This window comes from Pteropus alecto, unplaced genomic scaffold (genome assembly GCF_000325575.1).
Source record: "Pteropus alecto unplaced genomic scaffold, ASM32557v1 scaffold196, whole genome shotgun sequence".
Lineage (NCBI taxonomy): Eukaryota > Metazoa > Chordata > Mammalia > Chiroptera > Pteropodidae > Pteropus > Pteropus alecto.
Window position 1 is genome coordinate 1,274,902 of NW_006439717.1, and position 19,975 is coordinate 1,294,876.

Genomic DNA, 19,975 nt, shown 5'->3' on the forward strand with positions numbered 1-19,975 from the left:
AGTAATAAGGGGACAGCTCACAGGTCACTAACTCAATTGTCAGCTGGGCTGACAATTTGAATGGAAAAATTGGTGAGACATAAGCGCTTGCCTGAGTAATAGGGGCCGTGGAAGGCTGTAGTAATACTTCCTGTTCCATCTACAGAGCCACATGTCCTTGTTGCCCAGATCTTCTATTTAAGAGGCAGAAATCTGAATTTTCAAGGTGTCATCTCCTGATCATTAAATGCCGAAATGTGTTAAAAACACTGTGAGCCAAACAAAACATAGCACATCTAATGTAGCCCAAAAGCCACTGTGTTGCAACCTCTGTAGGCTTACTTTAAGGCAGGTGAATTTACAAGTGCAAACGGATCACTGTTGAGGGGTTTGAGCAGGGACAAGATCTGATTTATGTTTTAATAAGATCATTAAAGCACATAGGCTTGAAATTAATATCTGAGAAGTGTTAAGCACCAGAACCTCCTCTCCCTGACAAGCTGTAAGTTCCTCCAGGGCAGGCAGGGCCTTGATCCATTCATATTTATTCCTACAAAACACTCAGTAGACCTAAGCCACCACTGTCTTCTCATTTCCTTGTAGCAGAGCCAAGTCCCCCCAGCCAGTTATCTTCTCTTTGAAACTGTGTCTATCTACTGTCCCTCATCTGAGTTGTTACTTTCAAGTTTGGTTGCTGAGAGGGAAATCGGCTCTGGAGGCTCTCTCATTATCTTGCTATTGCCAAAGACAGATATGTATGTATGTATGTATGTATGTATGTATGTATGTATGTATGCAAATATGTGCATTTTATTTCCTAAGGTTCTATGACAAATCAGTGAGGAAACAGAAGAGATAAAAATAACTTACCCAGAGGAGTTACAACGGTACAGAATTCAGTTGTTAATTCTGGCCCTGACTCTTACAGATAGTAACTGGATGCAGCCTAATGCCTTTGGACTTGGCCTCTTATTCTTCATTGGGGGGCTTTGCAAAACTCAGCCCTTCCTTTGAGTTTCTCTGCGCTGCTCCAATTTAGAGGAAGTGTTCAACTTCCTCTAGGTGGGACTTTTCAAACAGTACTTATGCCATAGTCGCAGGAAAGTAACTTGCATTCTAATTTTGTGACCCTGGGCACAGGACAACCTCTCATCTTCTTCTAATCTCTAAAATACTAATCACAACACGTTGCCCTGTACGTTTGCATGATATAAAAGTCATATAAAGTCTATAAAGTGAATGTCAGTCACATAGGTCAGCTAATGTTTGATTCAGCCCCACTTGGCAATGATCCCCTGGGCATTTCCTCACAAAGTTTCAGAAGTTTTATTCAGTTTTCTTTAGTATTTGCTCTAGCACACACTTGGCCATCCACAAAAATGACTGAGTGAAAACTCCTGGGGGCGAAGGGGGCCCTCACTCCAACATAAACCCATTCAGAAAATGTTGCTACGGGCCTTGGTTTTCTGGGCAGCGGCACCTTTCAGAAGCCCCAAGAAGCTCTCACATCCTGGCTGGCTTGCTCCAAATGGTTCATTTAACCACGATCAAACTAAAATTTGTGTCGCTACTAAAGTGCAGGAATACTCACCTGTCATCTATGGGAAGTGAGAGAGACGGTTGGTTTTAGAAGGAGCAGCAATTGGCTTCAAAGATCCGCCTCTTTTCGCCCGGCAAGCCTATTAGCGTTCCTCTAGCGATGAGCGGCAGTTCCCCAGGAGCCAATGAATTACGCTCTCTAAAAGGAACACGCCCATCCCTTGTGTCGTCACTCGGTCTCCAGTAAAATAGAACCCGGACGGTCGCTTCCTCGTAGCCAGCCGGGTGGCGGGTGTTTGCGTTGAAACGTGACCGAGGCCCGACCTTAAAGGGGAGGGAGCAGGGGGCGGGGGAAGGGACACTTTAAAGCGAGGCCCGCTGGTGCCTGCCCCTTTAAGGGCGGGGCGTTGAGAAGACTGAATCTGAACCTCAGATTACCCCGGTTTCCGTCGCAGGCTGCGAAGAGAGGCTCCTCGGCTGGGTCCGGGTGCTTGGCGGCGGTGGCTTCATCCCCGCTAGTCCTACCCGGGCCCGGAGACACCCTTGCCCCAGTCATGCTGAGCAGAGTATGGAAGCAGCTGACTACGAAGTGCTATCTGTGCGAGAGCAGCTGTTCCACGAGAGGGTCCGCGAGTGCATTGTGAGTGCCGGACGGGGCTGGAAGGGTAGGACCGAAGTGGGGAGAAGCACGGGTGTAGAGCGAGAAAGGAAGAAGTTAGGGTCAGAATGTGACCACCTGATCTCAGAGCTTTGTCAGACTCTGCCTGGACCAGGGTTGAGGGACGAAGAGCCCTGGCCTGACAGAAGGACCTGTACCCCGGCTAGCTAACCCCTAGATCGGATCTACTGGGTAGCTGAGCGATAAACAAAGCCAGTCGATTTCCGTTCCTCCCATCTACACGCCCCTCCCCCCGCCCGCCGTTCTGTTCCCCACCTCCAGCGGTGTTCTGGACATGGGTCCTCGTGTGTCCAAGAGTCTGGTGAGTCTGCCCATCTTAGTCGGATAGTCCGAGAGGGATGATTTGCATTTAACCGCCCCCGCCTCCCCAACCCAACCGATGTTTACAGAAGGAGAAATGAGCAGGGGACGTTGGTGGATCTTCTTCCACTTTGGAAGAAGGGACTCTTGCTGGGTGGATTCTACTGGGTAGAGATGGAGAACTAGTAAGACCCTCCCACCCCCCTTATTGGTGTTTGTTAGAAATCCTGCAAGCTGTGGGTCCTAGCTATCTAGCCATTGAGGGATCTCTCCTGTGAGTGGTTCCCCCCAGGGCTCTATCTGGCCACCTTCCTTACTCCCTCACTGCCACCTAGACCAACAGCTGAACTTGTCCCAGCAATGGACTCTACTTCTGGGCTGGAGCACTCAGTGGTGCTTAGGAAATTGAATCTTCCTCAGGCCTATTTTGAACTCTGTATACTAAATGGGAAAGAAAAGAGGAAGGTTTGGAAGAAGAGAAATGTCCATTTTTCTCAGGCTGAGCTCTAGTCTGCCCTGGGCAGCCTCAGATTGGAGGAGGGGTAAAGTAAGCCATGACTTAATAGATCTGCCTTTATCTGTGAGGACTGAAAAATAGGGAGTATATCAGTCTGTTCATGGAACATCAGCTCTACTTTCAGGAAGCCTTCCTGGTGTATCCCTTAGTGGATAGTCCCAGATGGCAGGGTTGGGCATATCATGGAGACTCGCCCAGTCCTTGAGAACAGAGAGGGATGAGACCTTGGACAGAGAAGCAGCCTCCTAGATGTCTCCCCTATCCTTTAGCCCCATTAGCTCAGGACATCAATGCTGGCCAAGGGCAGCCTGAAGGCTTCTGGTACCTCCTCCACCTGGCTCTCATCCCCTGCTCTAGAGAAGGACCTAGCCTCTGCTGGAACTGCGTGGAACTCTAGCCTGACCTTTTGAGCCCTCCCACCTTCCTGGCTATTACACAAGCCCAGGGCAGAGCACTAGGCTGTAAAAATCCTGCAGTTACAATCTGAGTGGCTCATTTTATTTTGCTTCCCTAATGCCGAAAGCTACAACTTTGTCCTAGGTCCATGGATCTCTTGAGGTCTCTATGACTTCTTTCCTCTTTGTGTAGATAGTTGTATGCAGATTTCTTTTGGGGTCAGTTCCCCTTGGGGACTAGAGGACCCATGAGATGGATCCTGCCTTCTTGGCTTACTTCAAATGCAATAATGTCTCTTCTTAAGACACCCTGGTGGTTGTGGAGCCAAACCGAGCAGTGGCTTCTCCCCTGATCAATAGCCCCTTACTTGGGGTAGGGTAGGGATGCATGCATGTTCAGAGTAACCTGGCCAAGTCCTGCCTTAACTGTCAATTGGAGGTCCACTCACCCAGGAGCTTGGGTCAGGCTCTGAGAGACCTGACCCTAGAGTAGGCCTAGCCTTTCTCTTTGTAGAGGAAGTCATTTGAGGTAGGGACCAGGGATTGACAGCCCTTAAAGGGGCTGATGCTGACTCTAGAAACTTTGTAGATGTTGGGCCCCAACTAAGGCCTATTTTTAGGGGCAGAGGATTAAATGAAGCTCTGATGAGGCCCAGAGCAGACTTGATTTTTCAGTGCCCCTGAATAAACACAGAGTAGAAATTCTGACTTTATCTAGAAACGTGATTCCTACTTATTCTTTTCTGGAACTTGAGTCGAGGTAGCAGCAGGGGTAGAGGGAGTGAGGTTGGAATGCCAGGACAATGCAGACATCTTCCCCTCATACTTTCTTCCCCTTCCACTGAAGTGCTAGGAGTATATTTCCTCTGGTTCTGTAGCCTGTTTCAGGTGTGTATACATGTGCATCTCTAGTTTTCTCTGCCCATTTACCAACCAGGGTTTTGCTAAACTATTTTCTCCCAGGAAAATCCTTGTAGGGCTGGACATGGTGCCATTTCCCCAGGTGCATGAGACAGCCCCTGACTAGTGCTTCCTAGAGGCCCCTGAGGCCCTGACTAGAAGAGAGTACCAGAGAGAAAGATGGAACCCCTGGAAATATGGAGCCTTGTTTTGGGGAAGTGACCCTGTGGAATTAACATAGAGGCTATTGGGGCTGTGGAATGTGCTGAGAATTAGAGCTTCTCATCCCAATTCACGTTCTGCCACAGATATCAACACTTCTGTTTGCAACACTGTACATCCTCTGCCATATCGCCCTGACCCACTTCAAGAAGCCTGCTGAGTTCACCACAGGTACCTGTGACTTCCCTCCCTTCTGCCTGCCCTCTGCCAGTGTTCTTGTTGCCATAGGGCAGCCTCAGGAGAATGGGCCTATGGTGCCTGCTGGGAAAGGAGAGGTGGCTGTTCTGGAGCCTCTGCTTCTTCTGCTTTCCTACCTCCACAGGCAGGGACATGGTGGTATAGTAGAAAATCTAGATAAAAGTGTCCACAACTAGTAAAGCCACTGGGCAAATCCTGGAACTTTTCTGACCCTCCGTTTCACCTTTTGCAAAATGGGCCTAACAGTCTATCTAGTCCATTGTTAATGTGTGGACCAAATGAGATGGTTAATGTGAAAGCCACCCTCTGTGAACCTAAAGTGGGCAACTGCACAAGCTCTGTCATCTCTTCTCCTAGTGCTCTCACCCAGGACCCTGACCACGGAGGCCCCGCAACCTGGTGATGGCAGCTTTTCTCTTTACAGAGAACTTGAGTATTAGAGCTTTCCTTCCTGTAGGCATTGTGTGACAGGGGAACACATTTGCCCCAGTTCTTAGCCCCAACCTGTCCAGATCATCCTGTCCTGGCCCTAGCCTTTTCTCCCCTCTGGATGGCTTCATGAGCCTCCACCCAAGAAGGCAGCTACTTCTCAGTATAATTCTCCTGGGGACTTTCTCTGTGAATCTCCCTTCTCCCTACTCCCTGCATTTCCCTTCACTGTACCCAGCCATTTATGTAACCAACCTCACAGAGCTTACAAAGAGGAACCTGTGATGGGAGAGATCATGAGGAGGGAGGGAAGCGAGGGAGTTTCTGGCCCATACTCTTGCCACCTGGGACCACTGATCTTTAAGCTGCCACCTTGGCCAGAGAATAGGTTGCGGAGTTCATAGCATGAGCTCTCTCAGAGCCTCCTGTCCAGCTCTGCCTCTGGGTGCATGCCCTTCTTTCTGGGGGCAGGGAAGGGGCAAAAGGGCACACTGCAACACGGATTGTTTCCAGAGCTGCCTACTGATGTCCTGCGTCTTTCCCATGCCTCTGTCTCTTGTAGTGGATGATGAAGATGCCACAGTCAACAAGATTGCGTAAGTGTCACCTGAGCACCTGGCACCAGTAGCCTTTAGAAGCTGAGACCTAGTGAGGCCTTGGAGCTGGTGGGGACAGGGAGAGTGGGCTGTCACAAAGTGAAGAGAGAGTTTCTGCTTCCACCCCATTTCTGGCTTCTTCCGGGTTTACCCCACCCTGGGGACGCATAGGAAAGCTGCTCTTCCTGTCTTCCTGGTTAAGCCAGGAGCTTCTGGGATCCTTATGGCCACGAACTGTTAGCTGGGGCCTGAGTCACCGGAAATGGCTCTAGCGTGGCTTCACCTCTCAGCAGCCATTGGGAAGGGAGTAGGGTGGGATGCAGACTGATGGACACAGAACAAGAGATGGGGAAGGTGGAACCCCTGAAGGAAGGGCATGCTTGATTCTAAGTGGATGGCTTTTACTCTAGGCTGCTGTTATTCACTAGCCGGTATAGAGAAAAATACAGAAATGACCCCTCTGGATCAACAGATTACAAGAAGGCAATCCCTCCCTTTTTTATCAAGTAGATAAAAGTGTCCCTTCTTTTCAGCTGATGCAGCCCAGAACACAGACCTTAGCTATAGAGCTTAGTTTCAGCTCCCTTTTCCCCCTTGGCCTTCATGCCTTTGTGCAGGGCATAGCCATATGGGGTGACTCTACTCTTATCTGGGATGAAGAAGGCAGGCTCAGAAATTCACATCTCTGAGCAGAGAAGAGAAGCCAGGCCCCTTAGCTTGGCATCATGCCTGGTACACCCTACAGGCATGTGTGGGAGTATCACATTCCTGGGGACAGTCTGGGCAACTGACATGGCAAGTGACCAGGTTCCCATGAATGCCTGAGATATGCCCATCCCATGTGCAAAGGCTTCCCTGAAGGTAAAGAGCTAGCAGGGAGGGTGGGAAGTGGGTAGAGCCCCAGCTGGACGATGGCTACTTTCCTAGGTATGTCACTGCTACAGCTAGTTACAGGAGAAACCACAGGTGCCTACAGGGATAAATGGGGCTTCTTGGGCCCAGGGAAGTGAGTGTCTGAGCTAAGCAAGGGCTTCCCCTTCTTTGCCCAGGCTTGAGCTCTGCACCTTTACCCTGGCGGTCGCCCTGGGTGCTGTCCTGCTCCTGCCCTTCTCCATCATCAGCAATGAGGTGCTGCTCTCACTGCCTCGGAACTACTACATCCAGTGGCTCAACGGCTCCCTCATCCATGGTGCGTGGCTCCTGGCAGGCACAGACAGCTTTGGGCTCATCAGTTAAAATCACCCCGTCCCTGGCTCCCTGACCATATGATTAGCCCCCAGTGGGTTGGGCCTTCCCTTTCCTGACCACTTCTGCCTTTCCTTTTTTGCTCTAGGCCTTTGGAATCTTGTTTTTCTCTTCTCCAACCTGTCCCTTATCTTCCTCATGCCCTTTGCGTACTTCTTCACTGAGTCTGAGGGCTTCGCTGGCTCCAGAAAGGTGAGTAGGGGATACATCAATCAATCTAGGCAGGAAACAGAGTTCCACTCAGATGGTTCAACTGAAGAGATTTTAATGAAGAGACTATTTGCAGAGGTTTACTCGGAGTTGAGGGGACCAACAAAGAGTTTGAGGTGCTAGTGACAGCAGGAAGTCATTACCATCCCTAGGCCTATGGGAGCAGAGAGAAGAAATAGCTTCCGAAACCCACTGGTAGGTGAAGCTGAGAAGGTGTGGCTGCCCAGCAGAGGAGCTGCTGGTCCTTCCCACTGGGCAAGCTGAACAGGAAACCAGAGGAAAAGAGCTTGTATAATGCAGACTTCAGGGGTCAGCTTCCCAGGTCAAGATAAGGATAGGGAAGGGATCTGGGGAGGGGGTTTGCAAATGAAGAATATTGAGGATGGGGAACAGCCCCAGATTGTAGGTAGGAGGACAGAGTGATTTAGCAGAATAAGAGGGAAATGCCCTCCTCTGTCTCCCAAAGGAGGTCCTCTTTGGTTCCCTCAGCCAGGCTGCCATCTCCAGTGTTTCCTTCCTTCTCCACACTGCCCTGATGTTAACCCCTACCACCACCACCATCAATTGCCTTCTCCCGTAGGGTGTCCTGGGCCGGGTCTACGAGACGGTGGTGATGTTGATGCTCCTTACTTTGCTGGTGCTGGGCATGGTGTGGGTGGCATCAGCCATTGTGGACAACAACAAAGCCAGCAGGGAGTCACTCTATGGTGAGAGGACCAGCTTCCTTCCCACCCTCCAGGCTGAGTGGCTCTTCAGGTGGCTGATGTTCTCTAGCTTGGGCCCAGGGAAAGTTGGAGAGGGTTGAGATCATCTCCATTAGACTGAAATTTCAAAACGATGGACTTCAGGCCAGATCCAACCTGCAGAAATGTTCCATTGGGCCCATGCAATGATTTAAAAATATGTGTCATTTGCTGACATGTTAAAGTTGGGAGGTTTCACATTACTATCCAGATCTCTGGCTTTGCTTGACAAGGTTGACATCTGGCCACATTTGTTCCCAGTGACTGGGACCGAATAGCAGTTGTACCCTTTAGGTAGAGCTTAGGATCTCCATTTTGCTATAGTCCCTGCCACTCCCTCATCTGCTGACACAGGCCAGCTTTCCTGATTTGCATTACTTACCTAACCCCCGTAGGCTTTTGTATTAATGTCCTTAGCCTAGTTGCTGAGGCCTGTCAGCCCCAGTAAACCAAAAGAGATGAGCTTACTGTACCTCTTTTTTCACCCTTAGACTTCTGGGAGTACTACCTCCCCTACCTCTATTCCTGCATCTCCTTCCTTGGGGTCCTGCTGCTCCTGGGTGAGTGTTCAGAGTTGGGACGGAATGGGTAAGGTCCTTGAGCCAGATTCACCAGGATGGAAGGAGAGAGAATGGAGGGGTGGGTAGGGGAAGTGGTAGAGAGAAGACTCTGGCAAGTGACTGGCTCCTGTCCCCACAGTGTGTACTCCGCTAGGTCTCGCCCGCATGTTCTCGGTCACTGGGAAGCTGCTGGTCAAGCCCCGGGTATGTAGTGCTCATTGCCCCTTGATCCTGTGGGATGAGCTTCCTGCAAAGCTGGAGCCAAACAACGAAGCAACCCTACAGTTGTGTAGTGCACATCTTGCAGAGAGCCACAGCCTTTGTTGGCTTCTGTACCCTTCACCACCATCATCTGGAGCTGCTTACCAGATATGCAAAGCAGAAAACAAGGCAGTTGGGAGGGATGGGTAAAGTTGCTGGCCACGAAGTTGTGAATGAAGGGTAGGGGAAGGAACGGGGCTATAAAGCCTTGAGAGGACAATGTGCTTCTGTACCCTTTGGGTCTGGGAGTTTCTAACATTTAGTTCCACCTTTTCCTCTGCTTCCAGCTGTTGGAAGACCTGGAGGAGCAGCTGTACTGCTCAGCCTTTGAGGAAGCAGCTTTGACCCGCAGGATTTGCAGTGAGTTGCAATTCTTCTTAGCTGGAATGATGGGCATGGCTTGGGCAGGGGCAGTACCATCTTCTCTGTCCTCAGATCCCACTTCCTGCTGGCTGCCTTTGGACATGGAGCTGCTACACAGACAGGTCCTGGCTCTGCAGACACAGAGGGTCCTGCTGGGTATGTGGGTTGGTAGAGATTAGGATACCTGGGTTTTCCCAAGTTGAGTAGCCCCTTGTTCTAGGCCCTTGCTAACAGCTTCCCATCCCTGCATAGAGAAGCGACGGAAGGCCTCAGCCTGGCAGCGGAACCTGGGCTACCCCCTGGCCATGCTATGCTTGCTGGTACTGACGGTGGGTATACCAACCTTGGTGGAGGTAGGGAGTAGTAGGCCCTTGAGTACTTTAGGCCTTCTCAGGGAAGAGGGAGGAGATGTGAGGACCTGGTTATCCTCAATAATAGTAGTTGCCTTTCACTGAGTGCCTACTTTGTGTCCTACCCTGTGCTGAGCACATCAACCCTCATTTTGTAGATAAAGAAACAGAAGATGAGTTTGCCCAAGGTCACACAGGGCTACTGAGTAGTTATGAAGGTTTGCTCTGGGGTGAAAATAAGGATTGAAATCTAGTCTATCCTCCTACTTGCCACAACTTGGACTTGAGAATAGGTCTTATCAGTCTGGAGGAAAAGGTCCATTTTTCTCTTTAGTCTTTTTGCAATCTTTCTACTTGGAGAGGGTGCATTTTATAATACCTTCGATGGTGCTCTGTTGCTAGCACTGGCCTTGAGGAGGTCCCACACAGCTAATTAGAAACTGAAAATGTTGGACGAGAGTGTCCGCTCTTAACATTTCACTCTGGATACAGCTGTGGGTGAGGCAAGGATGGGAATCTGTGACCTTGCCTCACACAGGGCCTATCTGTGCTCATTGTGGCCATCCACATCCTGGAGCTGCTCATTGATGAGGCTGCCATGCCCCGGGGCATGCAGGTATGGGGCTGTCCTCCCACTGTGTCTTTTAGGGACAGTCCTAGAAAGACTGGGGTGGGGAGCAGAAGCTGAGGTCAGAGGGAAGCCTGGGTGTTGGGTGGTACTGATGGTGGGGAGTGTTCCACAGTGACACTGCTCCATCTCTCAGGATGCCTCCCTGGGCCAGGTCTCCTTCTCCAAGCTGGGCTCCTTTGGTGCCGTCATTCAAGTTGTACTCATCTTGTATCCTTCTGGAAACCCACCATTGCCTGTCTCCTGAGTCTGTCTCCTCTGGAACTCTGGGCAGAGCTCTGTTGGGAGTGATGGGAAGGGGAGAGGGGGCAAGTCTTCACCAACTCGAAGTTCAGAAATAAGGAAAAGACTTGTTTTTGAAAAGAGGACTGGGGTAAAGGGGTCCATCCCCTTTGAGATGAGGCATTAATCCTTGGAAACTGGCTAGTTCTTCCCTAACCCCAGTGGCAGTTATCTGATGGTATCCTCGGTTATGGGATTCTACAGCTCTCCACTCTTCCGGGGCCTGCGGCCCAGATGGCATGACACAGCCATGACTCAGGTAGCTGGGCAGGAGTAAAAGAAGCTTCCTGGGGGCCTGGATGGGGACTAGGTGCTGGCACCTCTGCTACCTTACCTCCCTTTCCTTATTCCCACCCAGATAATCGGGAACTGTGTCTGTCTCCTCGTTTTAAGCTCAGCACTTCCTGTCTTCTCTCGAACCCTGGGTAAGTAGCAAAAGGAGGTAAAGAAATTGGCTTTTTTTGAGTACCTCCTGGTGCTAAGCAAGCACTTTATGTACATGCTCTCCCTAAGTTCCACAACAAACCTACGAGGAGGTAATTAACCCCATGATACAGATGGAGAAACTGGGGCTCTGTAAAATGCCTATGCTGAGCTTCAAAGTAGTGTTGCTTCAAGGCTTATACTTTATCCACTTGCTACTTTCACAGCCTCCCCTATTTATATCCATTTTTTGGTGGAAAGATACCACTTTTCCTCAAATCTTTCTTTGGGCTGGATCATCTAATAAACACTCTCATTTTAAAGATGAGAAACAGAGAAGCTAATTGATTTTACCCAGTTATACAGCTAGTTTGAGGCAAGACCAAGTCAGGCTAGAACCCTTGTCTTCTAAACCCCAGTTGAGTGCTTTTTCCACACATAGGGGCGTCTCCCGTCTTTAGAGCTATGATCTAAAGTTACGTGGTAAAAATGCTCCAAAGCGTAACTAGTTCACCCCAAGGTAGTATGAGAATTGCAGTAATTCCCCCTCCACCACATCATCATCCATGTATCATAAGTGACTTAGAATTTAAATGACTTCTATTTGGTTCTTATGTTTATACCCTCTCCCCTATATGTTTGTACTTAAACCATGAGGATTTAGTAGCAAACTAGGTCCAGCAGTTAGTTCCTTCAGGTTGTATGCAGGTGGGAATATTTAAATGGGGGAAGGCCCCAGAATTTTTATTTATGATGATATTATTATTATTAAGGGCTCAGTATGTGTTAGAATAGTGCCTGGCACATATAGTGCTTTATGTGTACTATCTTGTTTAATTCTCATAGTTCCACTGTTTTCTCTACTTTTTAGTTAAGGGAACTGAGGCACAGATGTTTAAGGAATTTGTCCCAGATCACACAGTTAGTTGGGGTGGAGTTTAGATGTGAACGAAAGCAGCCTGATCAGAGTCAGAGCTCTAAGCCTCCACAAGGCTGTCTACTAAAAAAGCACTTGGAGACCAGCTTGTAGGTTCCTGACCCAGGAACAAGTGGCAGGCCTAGGGAGCTCCTCAGGACACCTGGAGCCAGAGGGGACCCCATTGGAGGAGAAGATGCCAAACTCTGGAAGGGAAGTTGGAAAAGCTGATACTTTTCTTCAACAGTCCTGAACTGCCTCTGAGACAGAGCTTGGGAGGTAGGAATAATTAACACATTGGCAAGGTCAATTTATCAGCTGCAGTGTTGAGCTGTGGCCACCAGGAGGCAGCAGAAAGCTAGGCACTGAGCCAGAGAGGTGCTGAGGAGCCCATATCCCACCCTGGTCTTTGTACTTCAGGGCTCACTCGCTTTGACTTGCTGGGTGATTTTGGACGCTTCAACTGGCTGGGCAATTTCTACATCGTGTTCCTCTACAATGCAGCCTTCGCGGGCCTCACCACTCTTTGTCTGGTGAAGACCTTCACCGCAGCTGTGCGGGCAGAGCTGATCCGGGCCTTTGGTAAGAGAGAGTGGAGGGTGCAGGCTGGGGGGGTGATTGTGAAGTGGAGCCCTCTGGAACAGTGGCATGTTCTCTGCTTTGTTTGTCACCTCCCTCATCTACCCATTCTGTGGCCTATTTATCTTATCCCAGAGGACTGGACCTATGCTTTACTTTTGACTGCCCACCTCCCCTCTTTTCCAGGGCTGGACAGACTGCCATTGCCCGTCTCCGGTTTCCCCCGGGCATCTAAGAAGGCCCAGCACCAGTGACCTCCAACTGGGAGTGGGAGGGAGAAAACTGGACACTGCCATCTGCTGCCCAGGCTTGGAGGGGCACCCGGGAGTGGTGGAACTTAGGAACTTGAATCAGAGAGGGTGGGTGGCAGAGGGGCACAGCTGCACTGTTGCATTACCTGAGCCAGAGTTTGGGACCAGGCCTCCCTGTTTTTCCAGACTTAACTGTGGGCCTCAGCATAGGGTGGGGCTGAGTAACTGGATCTGGCTGCTGGTCCCAAATCCGTTTACACATCAATCTGCCTCACTGTTATTCCGGGCCATGCCCATAGCCATGTTTACATGTTTACATGATTTGATGTGCAATAGGGTGGGGTTGGGACAGGGGAGGGACTGAGCGGGAGCAGACTTGGGAGGCAGATTGTCTCTCTTTGCCTCTGGCCCAGAAGAACCTAAGCACTGTGCTATCCTAGAGGGGCTTTGGACCGCTGGAGAGACGAGGGCATGGGGAAGAAGAGGCCACAACCATCAGCAATAAAGTTGATCCCAAGGTTTGCTTTGGTTTTTTAAAGGACCTGCCTCTGTGTCTGTTTGAACAGCCTTGCTCTCACAAGTCCTGAGTCTACCAACTGAGAAACAGAGGGGTCCTGCCCACCATCCTTTGCTTTTCCCTCCATCTGCATTCTTAGTGTTCTTTGGGACTTGCATCTGATGTTAGACCATACAGTGGGAAACTCCTCTCCTTTAGCCTTGCCTTAAACTGGCTGGTCCCCTGACTCTTCCTTATATGCCTGGCCTTGGTGTTGGGGGTAGGTGGGCATAGCTGTAGGAATAGAATAATATTTCCCTGTATACACACACCCTCAGCACTATCCTCCCTGACTGACTATTGGATGTGGAATAAAAGAACTAGCTGATAAAGGTTTGTGATCCACCTCAGAGAAGAACCTAATTCCATCTTTCCAGAGGCTCTCAGTGCCCTGAATACTATGCAAGCCCCCTGCTATGTTGAGGCTAGTGGCAGTTTCTGCTCAGGGTTATGCAGATTGTGCATTGCACAACTTCTAGGGCCAACATTCACCTTGTAGTCTTATGTATAGTTACTATGAATATTTTTCTGACAAATGGCAGTCAGGTGTCTTGATGAAGGGGTGCTTTTTTCTAATATAAAAGTGCTATGAGTGCTAGCCATGGAGGTGAGAAGTGAATATGGAATACAAAAAGTGTAGGTGCCACAAATACTTACTATAGGCTAGGCACTTAGCTGTGGGGATACATGATAAACAAGTTTGTGCTTAAGAATTGCTTTGCCTACTATATGTGGCACAATTCTAATGCTGTACCACAATGAATGGCAAATTATTGGTTCTCAAAACAAGTGGGCAGTATCAGGACATCAGGGAAGGCTTCTTAGAGAAAGTGATTTCTAAACCTTAGATTGGTGGGTGAAGTGTCCCCAGGCTCAAAACCTCTGAGATGAGACCTAAGTGGCTGGAAGCAGAGCCCCCAAGGTGTCCAGAGGGACAAGGCTAGAGAGGTGACTAGGTGAGAGCTAAAAGAAAGTGATCATTACCGTGTTAGGGACTTTAAGCACCAGCAACTTCCAATTAACAAGTTATTTGAAAAGAAGGAGCTGTTGGGTGTCTGGTAGGGACAAAAGAGGGGCAAGATTTTGAAGTCCTAAACCAGACTAACTACAAAGCTCTGTTCCTGATTCTGCGGGAAGCCCCCAGCAGAAGGCTGCAAAGCGACTAGGGAAAATGACCCGCTGGTACCTATCCCTTCCCATCCTGGTTACTGCTGATGAGGAAGGATGGAAATGGTGGAGGTTTGGGAAGGACCACTGAGAAGGGAGGCTGTGGTTGTATGACCAAAGAGCTTGACTGGCCTTGAGCAGAAAGTGGAACCCATACTTACTGGATGGTAGCAGAAGACATGGCCTGCTAGGGTACCTTTGGGAGAGCAAAGGTCCAATTCAAGTATCAGAGGAGTGTGATTTGGTGCCAAGCTTAGGACTGGAGATAGAAGGATGCTTATCCAGGCAACAGAAGACTGTAAAGCTACTAGGTTTTCCTAGGCAGGTGACTGCCTGGTTTCCAGAATGGGACACACTCCAGTCACTAACTGGACCGGCGGTGACCGGCTAGAGCCCCCGCCCTGGTGGGAGGGGGCGGGCCGGTCCTGGGCGAAGGGCAGGGGGCGGGGCCAGGGGCCACTTAAGGCGGAGCCCGGGCTCTGTGGCAGCGCCGGACCGGGCGGCAGAGCCAGGCTGGGCTGGCACTCACCCACGTCCCCCATTCCCTGCTATGATGGCCCGTCAGTAGCGGGTTCCAGACCCCCTGGGGGCATGTAGGCAGAGCTAGCGGCAGCCAGGTGCTCAGAGCTTCAACAGCTCTAGGGCACTCTGGGGGCAGCTCTGCCTGCTGTTCTCCCTGGTGAAATGCCCAAGTGACGGGCGAGCTGGTAAGGACAAGAACGTTCCCTTTTGGCCCGAGTCCGCTGCATCCATGGCGCTGCCGGCCAGTCTGGTGGCCCTGTGCTGCTTGGTACTTTTGGCGCTGCCAGCCCAGAGCTGTGGGCCGGGCCGGGGGCCGGTTGGCCGGCGCCGCTATGTGCGCAAGCAGCTGGTGCCGCTGCTCTACAAGCAGTTTGTGCCCAGCGTGCCCGAACGGACCCTGGGCGCCAGTGGGCCAGCCGAGGGGAGGGTGGCAAGGGGCTCGGAGCGCTTCAGGGACCTGGTGCCCAACTACAACCCCGACATCATCTTCAAGGATGAGGAGAACAGTGGCGCAGACCGCCTGATGACTGAGGTAAGGAGGGCCTCGCCCCACCTGCGCCAGGGCGCTGCCAACTTTGCTCTCCTGTGGCAACCTCAGAGGGTGAGACGGGCTTCATCTATAAAGATCTTATCTTAAAGATCGCTCCCACTCCACATATACACACACACCAAAAAAAAGGAAAAAGAAAAAAGAAAAAAAAGAAAAACTGCTGGCTAGACTGAGTGATCAGGAGGGATCCGAACATGGAGAGGCTGTGATGGGGAGAGGGAGGAGGGACTAGTGAGAGTGAAGCTGGGAGAGACAGCGAGGGCGGGGAAAGGGGGATGGCGGCAGGCGAGACGGGAAATGGCTGAGGCGTGGACCGGGGGTCAGCTACCGAGCCAGGCAGGAAGGGCTGGGGTGAGCTGGGGGCCAGGAGCTGGCTAGGCAGCAGACAGAAAGCTCTGCCCTTAGCCTTGCTCCTGACCTGATTGTGGAAAAGCTCTGCTAGCCAAAGAGACTGAAGGGGGCTGGGAAAGAGAGGCCAAGAGTCAGGTCATCAGGCCATCTACCTGAGAAGGGGCTGGGAAGAGATCATCTCTGGCATGGGCAGGGCGTCCTAGAGCCAGGGCATGGCTATTCAAGAGTCTAAATGACTGTCTTGAGGAGTGTAAAGCAGTCCTCAATGGGAAAAACAAATGGGCCCACCTGAGAAAGAAAGGGTTACTATGTCCCTCAAGTTTAATTTAGCTCAGGGGCTTTCCTTGGAATTAAAGAATTAAAATTCAACTACCACTTATCATGCATCTACTGCAGACCAGAACCTAACCACCCTAGGATGAGGCGAGCAATGCCTTGGATGAGAAGGACCACCTCTGGCCGGTGATCTCAAAGATCAGAACTGGAAGGAAATGTGGAGGTCACATTCTTCCACCACCACCCCACTCCCCATTTTACAGTGAGAGCTGGGCCCCAGGAGGAAAAGCGATTTAATCAAAGTCTTAAAACTAATTAGTGGCATGGCTGGGACTAGAATTCAGGACTCCTGATTCTAAGTCCTATACACTTTCCATTACACCACTTAATTGTGTATGGAGTAGGGAGGTGGAGGAGTGGGAGGGGTACGGATTTCCTCTTATTAATTGCCATAGTTTTCCAGGTTACTTTGTTGGGAAAACCTGTCCAGGGGAGAAAGAATTCCTTCTTGCTGTTAGCCTGAACTCTTCCTCCTACCCAGAGATTGAGAAGGAGACACTCCTCTCTTTGATCATGGAATATTATGGTTATTTCCTCTGGCTGACACCTGTAGTAGAGGAGACAGAACAGTGGACAGGACCCAGAGCGGCTCTGACAGGCCTGGGAAACCCCTTAGTCCTACTTATCTCCCACACGCTGGCTGCAAAAGGCCTCCATTGAGTTGGTTCTGCACTGGGCTGCTGCCCCCGCAGGTCAAGGCCTCAGGGCCTCCTATGGGGACAAAACGACATAAAGTCGGAAGAAGTTACCATTTTTTCTTTCTTTTCCCTCCCCTCCTCTCCAACCCCGCAGAGGTGTAGAGGGCTCAGGAAGAAGGGCAGGGGGAAAGTGTCCCTCTGGCAGTTAGGAGAAAACCAAGTCCTAGGTGAGAGGTCGGAAGAGAAGAAGAAAAGGAAGCTGTCCTCTCTGCGCCTCCTCCCGCGGTGGCTGTGCTATGGTGCGCGCCAAGGTCTTCGGCTCTCAGACTGGAGCGGCCGAGATAACCATGGTCTCACTCCCCCAGGTGCAGGCTTCCAGCCGCTGTTGCTTTTCCTCCTCTCCACTCCCACCCTGCAGGGGGCCCCCCAGATCCGCGCAAGGACAGCTCCCGTTATTCTCAGGTGCTGCTCCCATGCCCTTCTTGGCTGCATCTGGACCAGAGATGGAGAGATGGGGGCTCTCGGGGCTGGCAGAGCCCGAGCTGCAACTAGGAGGGCTGGCCGCGCTGGGGGAGGGGACCGGCGGGCCGGAGCAGGGATGAGGGGCGCGGCTTTCTGCCCTTTCCTCTCCCTGCGCCGGGGCGGCTGAAAAGCGCCTTTGTGGATGGAGCTGCTGAGTCCGCTTCTCCCCGCGGGTCCCCGGCCTCGGCCCGGGATTCTCGCTCGGTTAAGTCATCCTGGAGAATGGCCATTGTACTTCGCACAGCCCCCGCCACTCCAACCCTTTTTCCAGCAGTCTTGATCCCGCAAGGCTCCGCTTAGGCACCTCTGTGGGGGGCACTCACACCATGAAACGGTTAATGCTAAAGGCCGAAAGGAGGAGGAGGAGGAGGAAGGAAGGAAGGAAGGAAGCGATGCCCGGTGCCAGGGAAGGCAACGAAACAAAAGATGAATCAGGCGGAGGGAGGGCAGCCGGGGCTTGGGGCGGGAGCCAGGCTCAAACTGGGGCTCCTCTCCGGGATCCAGGCTGCTCAACCCTTCCCTAATCAAGCCTTTACCAGCCATCTCAACTCTTGCTCTCTCTCAGGTTGAGCTTAGGTCCCAGAAGGAGTAGGGGTGATGTATGGGCATTAAAAATGGGGAAAGAGCTAGGTACAGGCTTCCCGTCTCAATCTCAGAGGTGACGCCACAGTTCTCTAACGATCCTCTGAAAAGGCAGTGCAGATTGGCGACTACACCTATGCAGATTCCTACTTCCTTAGTCCACTCAAAGCAAAGAGGGAGTGGAGTGGGGACGGGAAAACAGAAGAATCCTCCCTCCCGTCCAGGTCCCTTTTGTCCCCATGGTGGTGGTAGTGGTAGTGGGGAGACTGATTCCTTTATTCCCCGCCAGCGTTGTAAGGAGCGAGTGAACGCGCTGGCCATTGCGGTAATGAACATGTGGCCCGGAGTGCGCCTACGGGTGACCGAGGGCTGGGACGAGGACGGCCACCATGCTCAGGACTCACTCCACTACGAAGGCCGTGCCTTGGATATCACCACGTCCGATCGCGACCGCAATAAGTATGGGTTGCTGGCGCGCCTGGCAGTGGAAGCCGGCTTCGACTGGGTCTACTACGAGTCCCGCAACCACGTCCACGTGTCGGTCAAAGCCGGTACAGTAGGGGGTGGGTGGTGAGGTCTGCCCAAAGGGGCTCACTCCGGGAAACTGAGGTTGCACAGTCTTGTTGCAACTCTAGGGGAGACTAAGGTGGGCGTTAGTGTTGTAAATTACCCTTCCATATTTGCCCAGGTTGGGGCCAGATCGGTGGGAAATTGCAGTCCCGGAACTGATGAGGTCTGAGCTGGACTTGACCCACATCTTTAAGAAGCTGTACTAACATTCTGGAAACGTTGTTCTTCATCCTATCCTCTCTATGCTTGTTCCTGGCAGATAACTCCCTAGCGGTCAGGGCAGGCGGCTGCTTTCCGGGAAATGCCACCGTGCGCCTGCGGAGCGGCGAGCGGAAGGGGCTACGGGAACTGCATCGTGGAGACTGGGTGCTGGCAGCAGACGCTGCAGGTCGGGTGGTGCCCACGCCTGTGCTGCTCTTCCTGGACCGAGACTTGCAGCGCCGGGCCTCCTTCGTGGCTGTGGAGACCGAGCGGCCCCAGCGCAAGCTGTTGCTCACGCCCTGGCACCTGGTGTTCGCCGCTCGAGGGCCAGCGCCGGCTCCAGGCGACTTTGCACCGGTGTTTGCGCGCCGGCTGCGAGCGGGGGACTCGGTGCTTGCGCCCGGCGGGGATGCACTGCGGCCAGCGCGCGTGGCCCGCGTAGCGCGCGAGGAAGCTGTGGGCGTGTTTGCGCCTCTCACAGCGCACGGGACACTTTTGGTCAACGACGTCCTGGCTTCCTGCTACGCGGTTCTAGAGAGTCACCAGTGGGCGCACCGCGCCTTTGCTCCTTTGCGCCTGCTGCACGCGCTGGGGGCGCTGCTTCCCGGCGGGGCAGTCCAGCCCACCGGCATGCATTGGTACTCCCGGTTCCTCTATCGCTTGGCAGAAGAGCTGCTGGGCTGAGAGCTCTGGGCAAAGAAACGTCGAGGCGCCCGCCGAAACGAGATGTAGGGCCTGAGATGTGGGGATGTGGGCAGCAGACGATGCTGATTGGGAGGGAGGGAGGGATAGGGAGAAAAATGGAAGCGATAAGGGATTGCCAGGTTTAGGGGCAACCCCCAACTGAGAGGAGGTGTTCCGGAGTCCTAGGTAGGCGGAGTTGATAGTGGGTACTCCTTGACGAGGACTATTTCACCTCTTCTTCCCCAATGCCTCAGTCCCACCCGATTATTTTATTTTCTATTTATAAATCGTAATATAATGATCAGCCTACCCAGCGTGGTAAGATGAGGGGCTGGGGCATGGCGTTAACACTGACACAGCCAGCCAATCTGACGCCTGACATTTTTCTACAGGTGAGCTAATAAAGGGAAGGTTTCTGGGAGCTTATTGGAAACTATCTCTATTTTGAGGGTGATTCACCTCCAGAGTGGGAAGGAAGGGGACACAGCCAGGAATCGATACCTTACATTCGACTCCTTCCTTCTTCCCCAGCAGGTCTTCCCCCGCTGCTTCTTTCCCTCAGAGGAACTGTCCCAATCCATCAGCAAGAAACCAAAAAAGTGCCCTTTTCCAGGCTGCTGATGCCTTTTCTCACCCAGAGAGGACAGCATTCTGCCTCTATGGTTGCATACATACTGGCTGTTGCAGAGGCCAGGGTTGTCCAAGGTGTGAGAGGGCACATGCAGTCCTTT

General features: G+C 51.9%; 2 protein-coding genes across 6 annotated transcripts; both read left to right on the forward strand.

Annotated features, from left to right (window-relative positions):
* The first annotated feature begins 1,636 nt into the window (after nucleotides 1-1,636).
* LMBR1L (limb development membrane protein 1 like) lies at nucleotides 1,637-13,106 on the forward strand. 5 transcript variants are annotated; one of them, XM_025050298.1, is made up of 18 exons: nucleotides 1,637-2,158; nucleotides 4,618-4,702; nucleotides 5,087-5,128; nucleotides 5,721-5,754; nucleotides 6,804-6,943; nucleotides 7,088-7,191; nucleotides 7,790-7,916; nucleotides 8,444-8,512; nucleotides 8,652-8,716; nucleotides 9,061-9,133; nucleotides 9,209-9,292; nucleotides 9,389-9,465; nucleotides 10,025-10,102; nucleotides 10,251-10,324; nucleotides 10,565-10,655; nucleotides 10,755-10,821; nucleotides 12,240-12,317; nucleotides 12,501-13,106. In XM_025050298.1, the coding sequence occupies exons 1-18, from the start codon at nucleotides 2,087-2,089 to the stop codon at nucleotides 12,566-12,568; spliced, it is 1,428 nt and encodes a 475-aa protein (XP_024906066.1). In that variant the 5' UTR covers nucleotides 1,637-2,086; the 3' UTR covers nucleotides 12,569-13,106. The 5 variants fall into 5 exon arrangements, with proteins under 5 accessions (XP_024906066.1, XP_024906064.1, XP_024906065.1 ...); XM_025050296.1 differs by having other exon boundaries at nucleotides 1,640-2,158; nucleotides 12,156-12,317; XM_025050297.1 differs by lacking the exon at nucleotides 10,025-10,102 and having other exon boundaries at nucleotides 1,640-2,158; nucleotides 12,156-12,317.
* Nucleotides 13,107-14,754: 1,648 nt separating this feature from the next.
* Nucleotides 14,755-19,677, forward strand: DHH (desert hedgehog). The gene is made up of 3 exons (XM_006916815.1): nucleotides 14,755-15,342; nucleotides 18,079-18,340; nucleotides 18,619-19,677. The coding sequence occupies exons 1-3, from the start codon at nucleotides 15,040-15,042 to the stop codon at nucleotides 19,242-19,244; spliced, it is 1,191 nt and encodes a 396-aa protein (XP_006916877.1). The 5' UTR covers nucleotides 14,755-15,039; the 3' UTR covers nucleotides 19,245-19,677.
* Nucleotides 19,678-19,975: the final 298 nt, after the last annotated feature.

Bases quoted from the DNA above. Each gene is read 5' to 3' on its own strand.
- LMBR1L (XM_025050296.1), top strand. From the start codon at position 2,087: ATGGAAGCAGCTGACTACGAAGTGCTATCTGTGCGAGAGCAGCTGTTC. The intron at 9,466-10,024 runs GTGGGTATACCA...TGCCTCACACAG, and splicing joins TATGCTTGCTGGTACTGACG to GGCCTATCTGTGCTCATTGT. The intron at 10,656-10,754 runs GTAGCTGGGCAG...ATTCCCACCCAG, and splicing joins ATGACACAGCCATGACTCAG to ATAATCGGGAACTGTGTCTG.
- DHH (XM_006916815.1), top strand. From the start codon at position 15,040: ATGGCGCTGCCGGCCAGTCTGGTGGCCCTGTGCTGCTTGGTACTTTTG. The intron at 15,343-18,078 runs GTAAGGAGGGCC...ATTCCCCGCCAG, and splicing joins CAGACCGCCTGATGACTGAG to CGTTGTAAGGAGCGAGTGAA. The intron at 18,341-18,618 runs GTACAGTAGGGG...TGTTCCTGGCAG, and splicing joins CCACGTGTCGGTCAAAGCCG to ATAACTCCCTAGCGGTCAGG.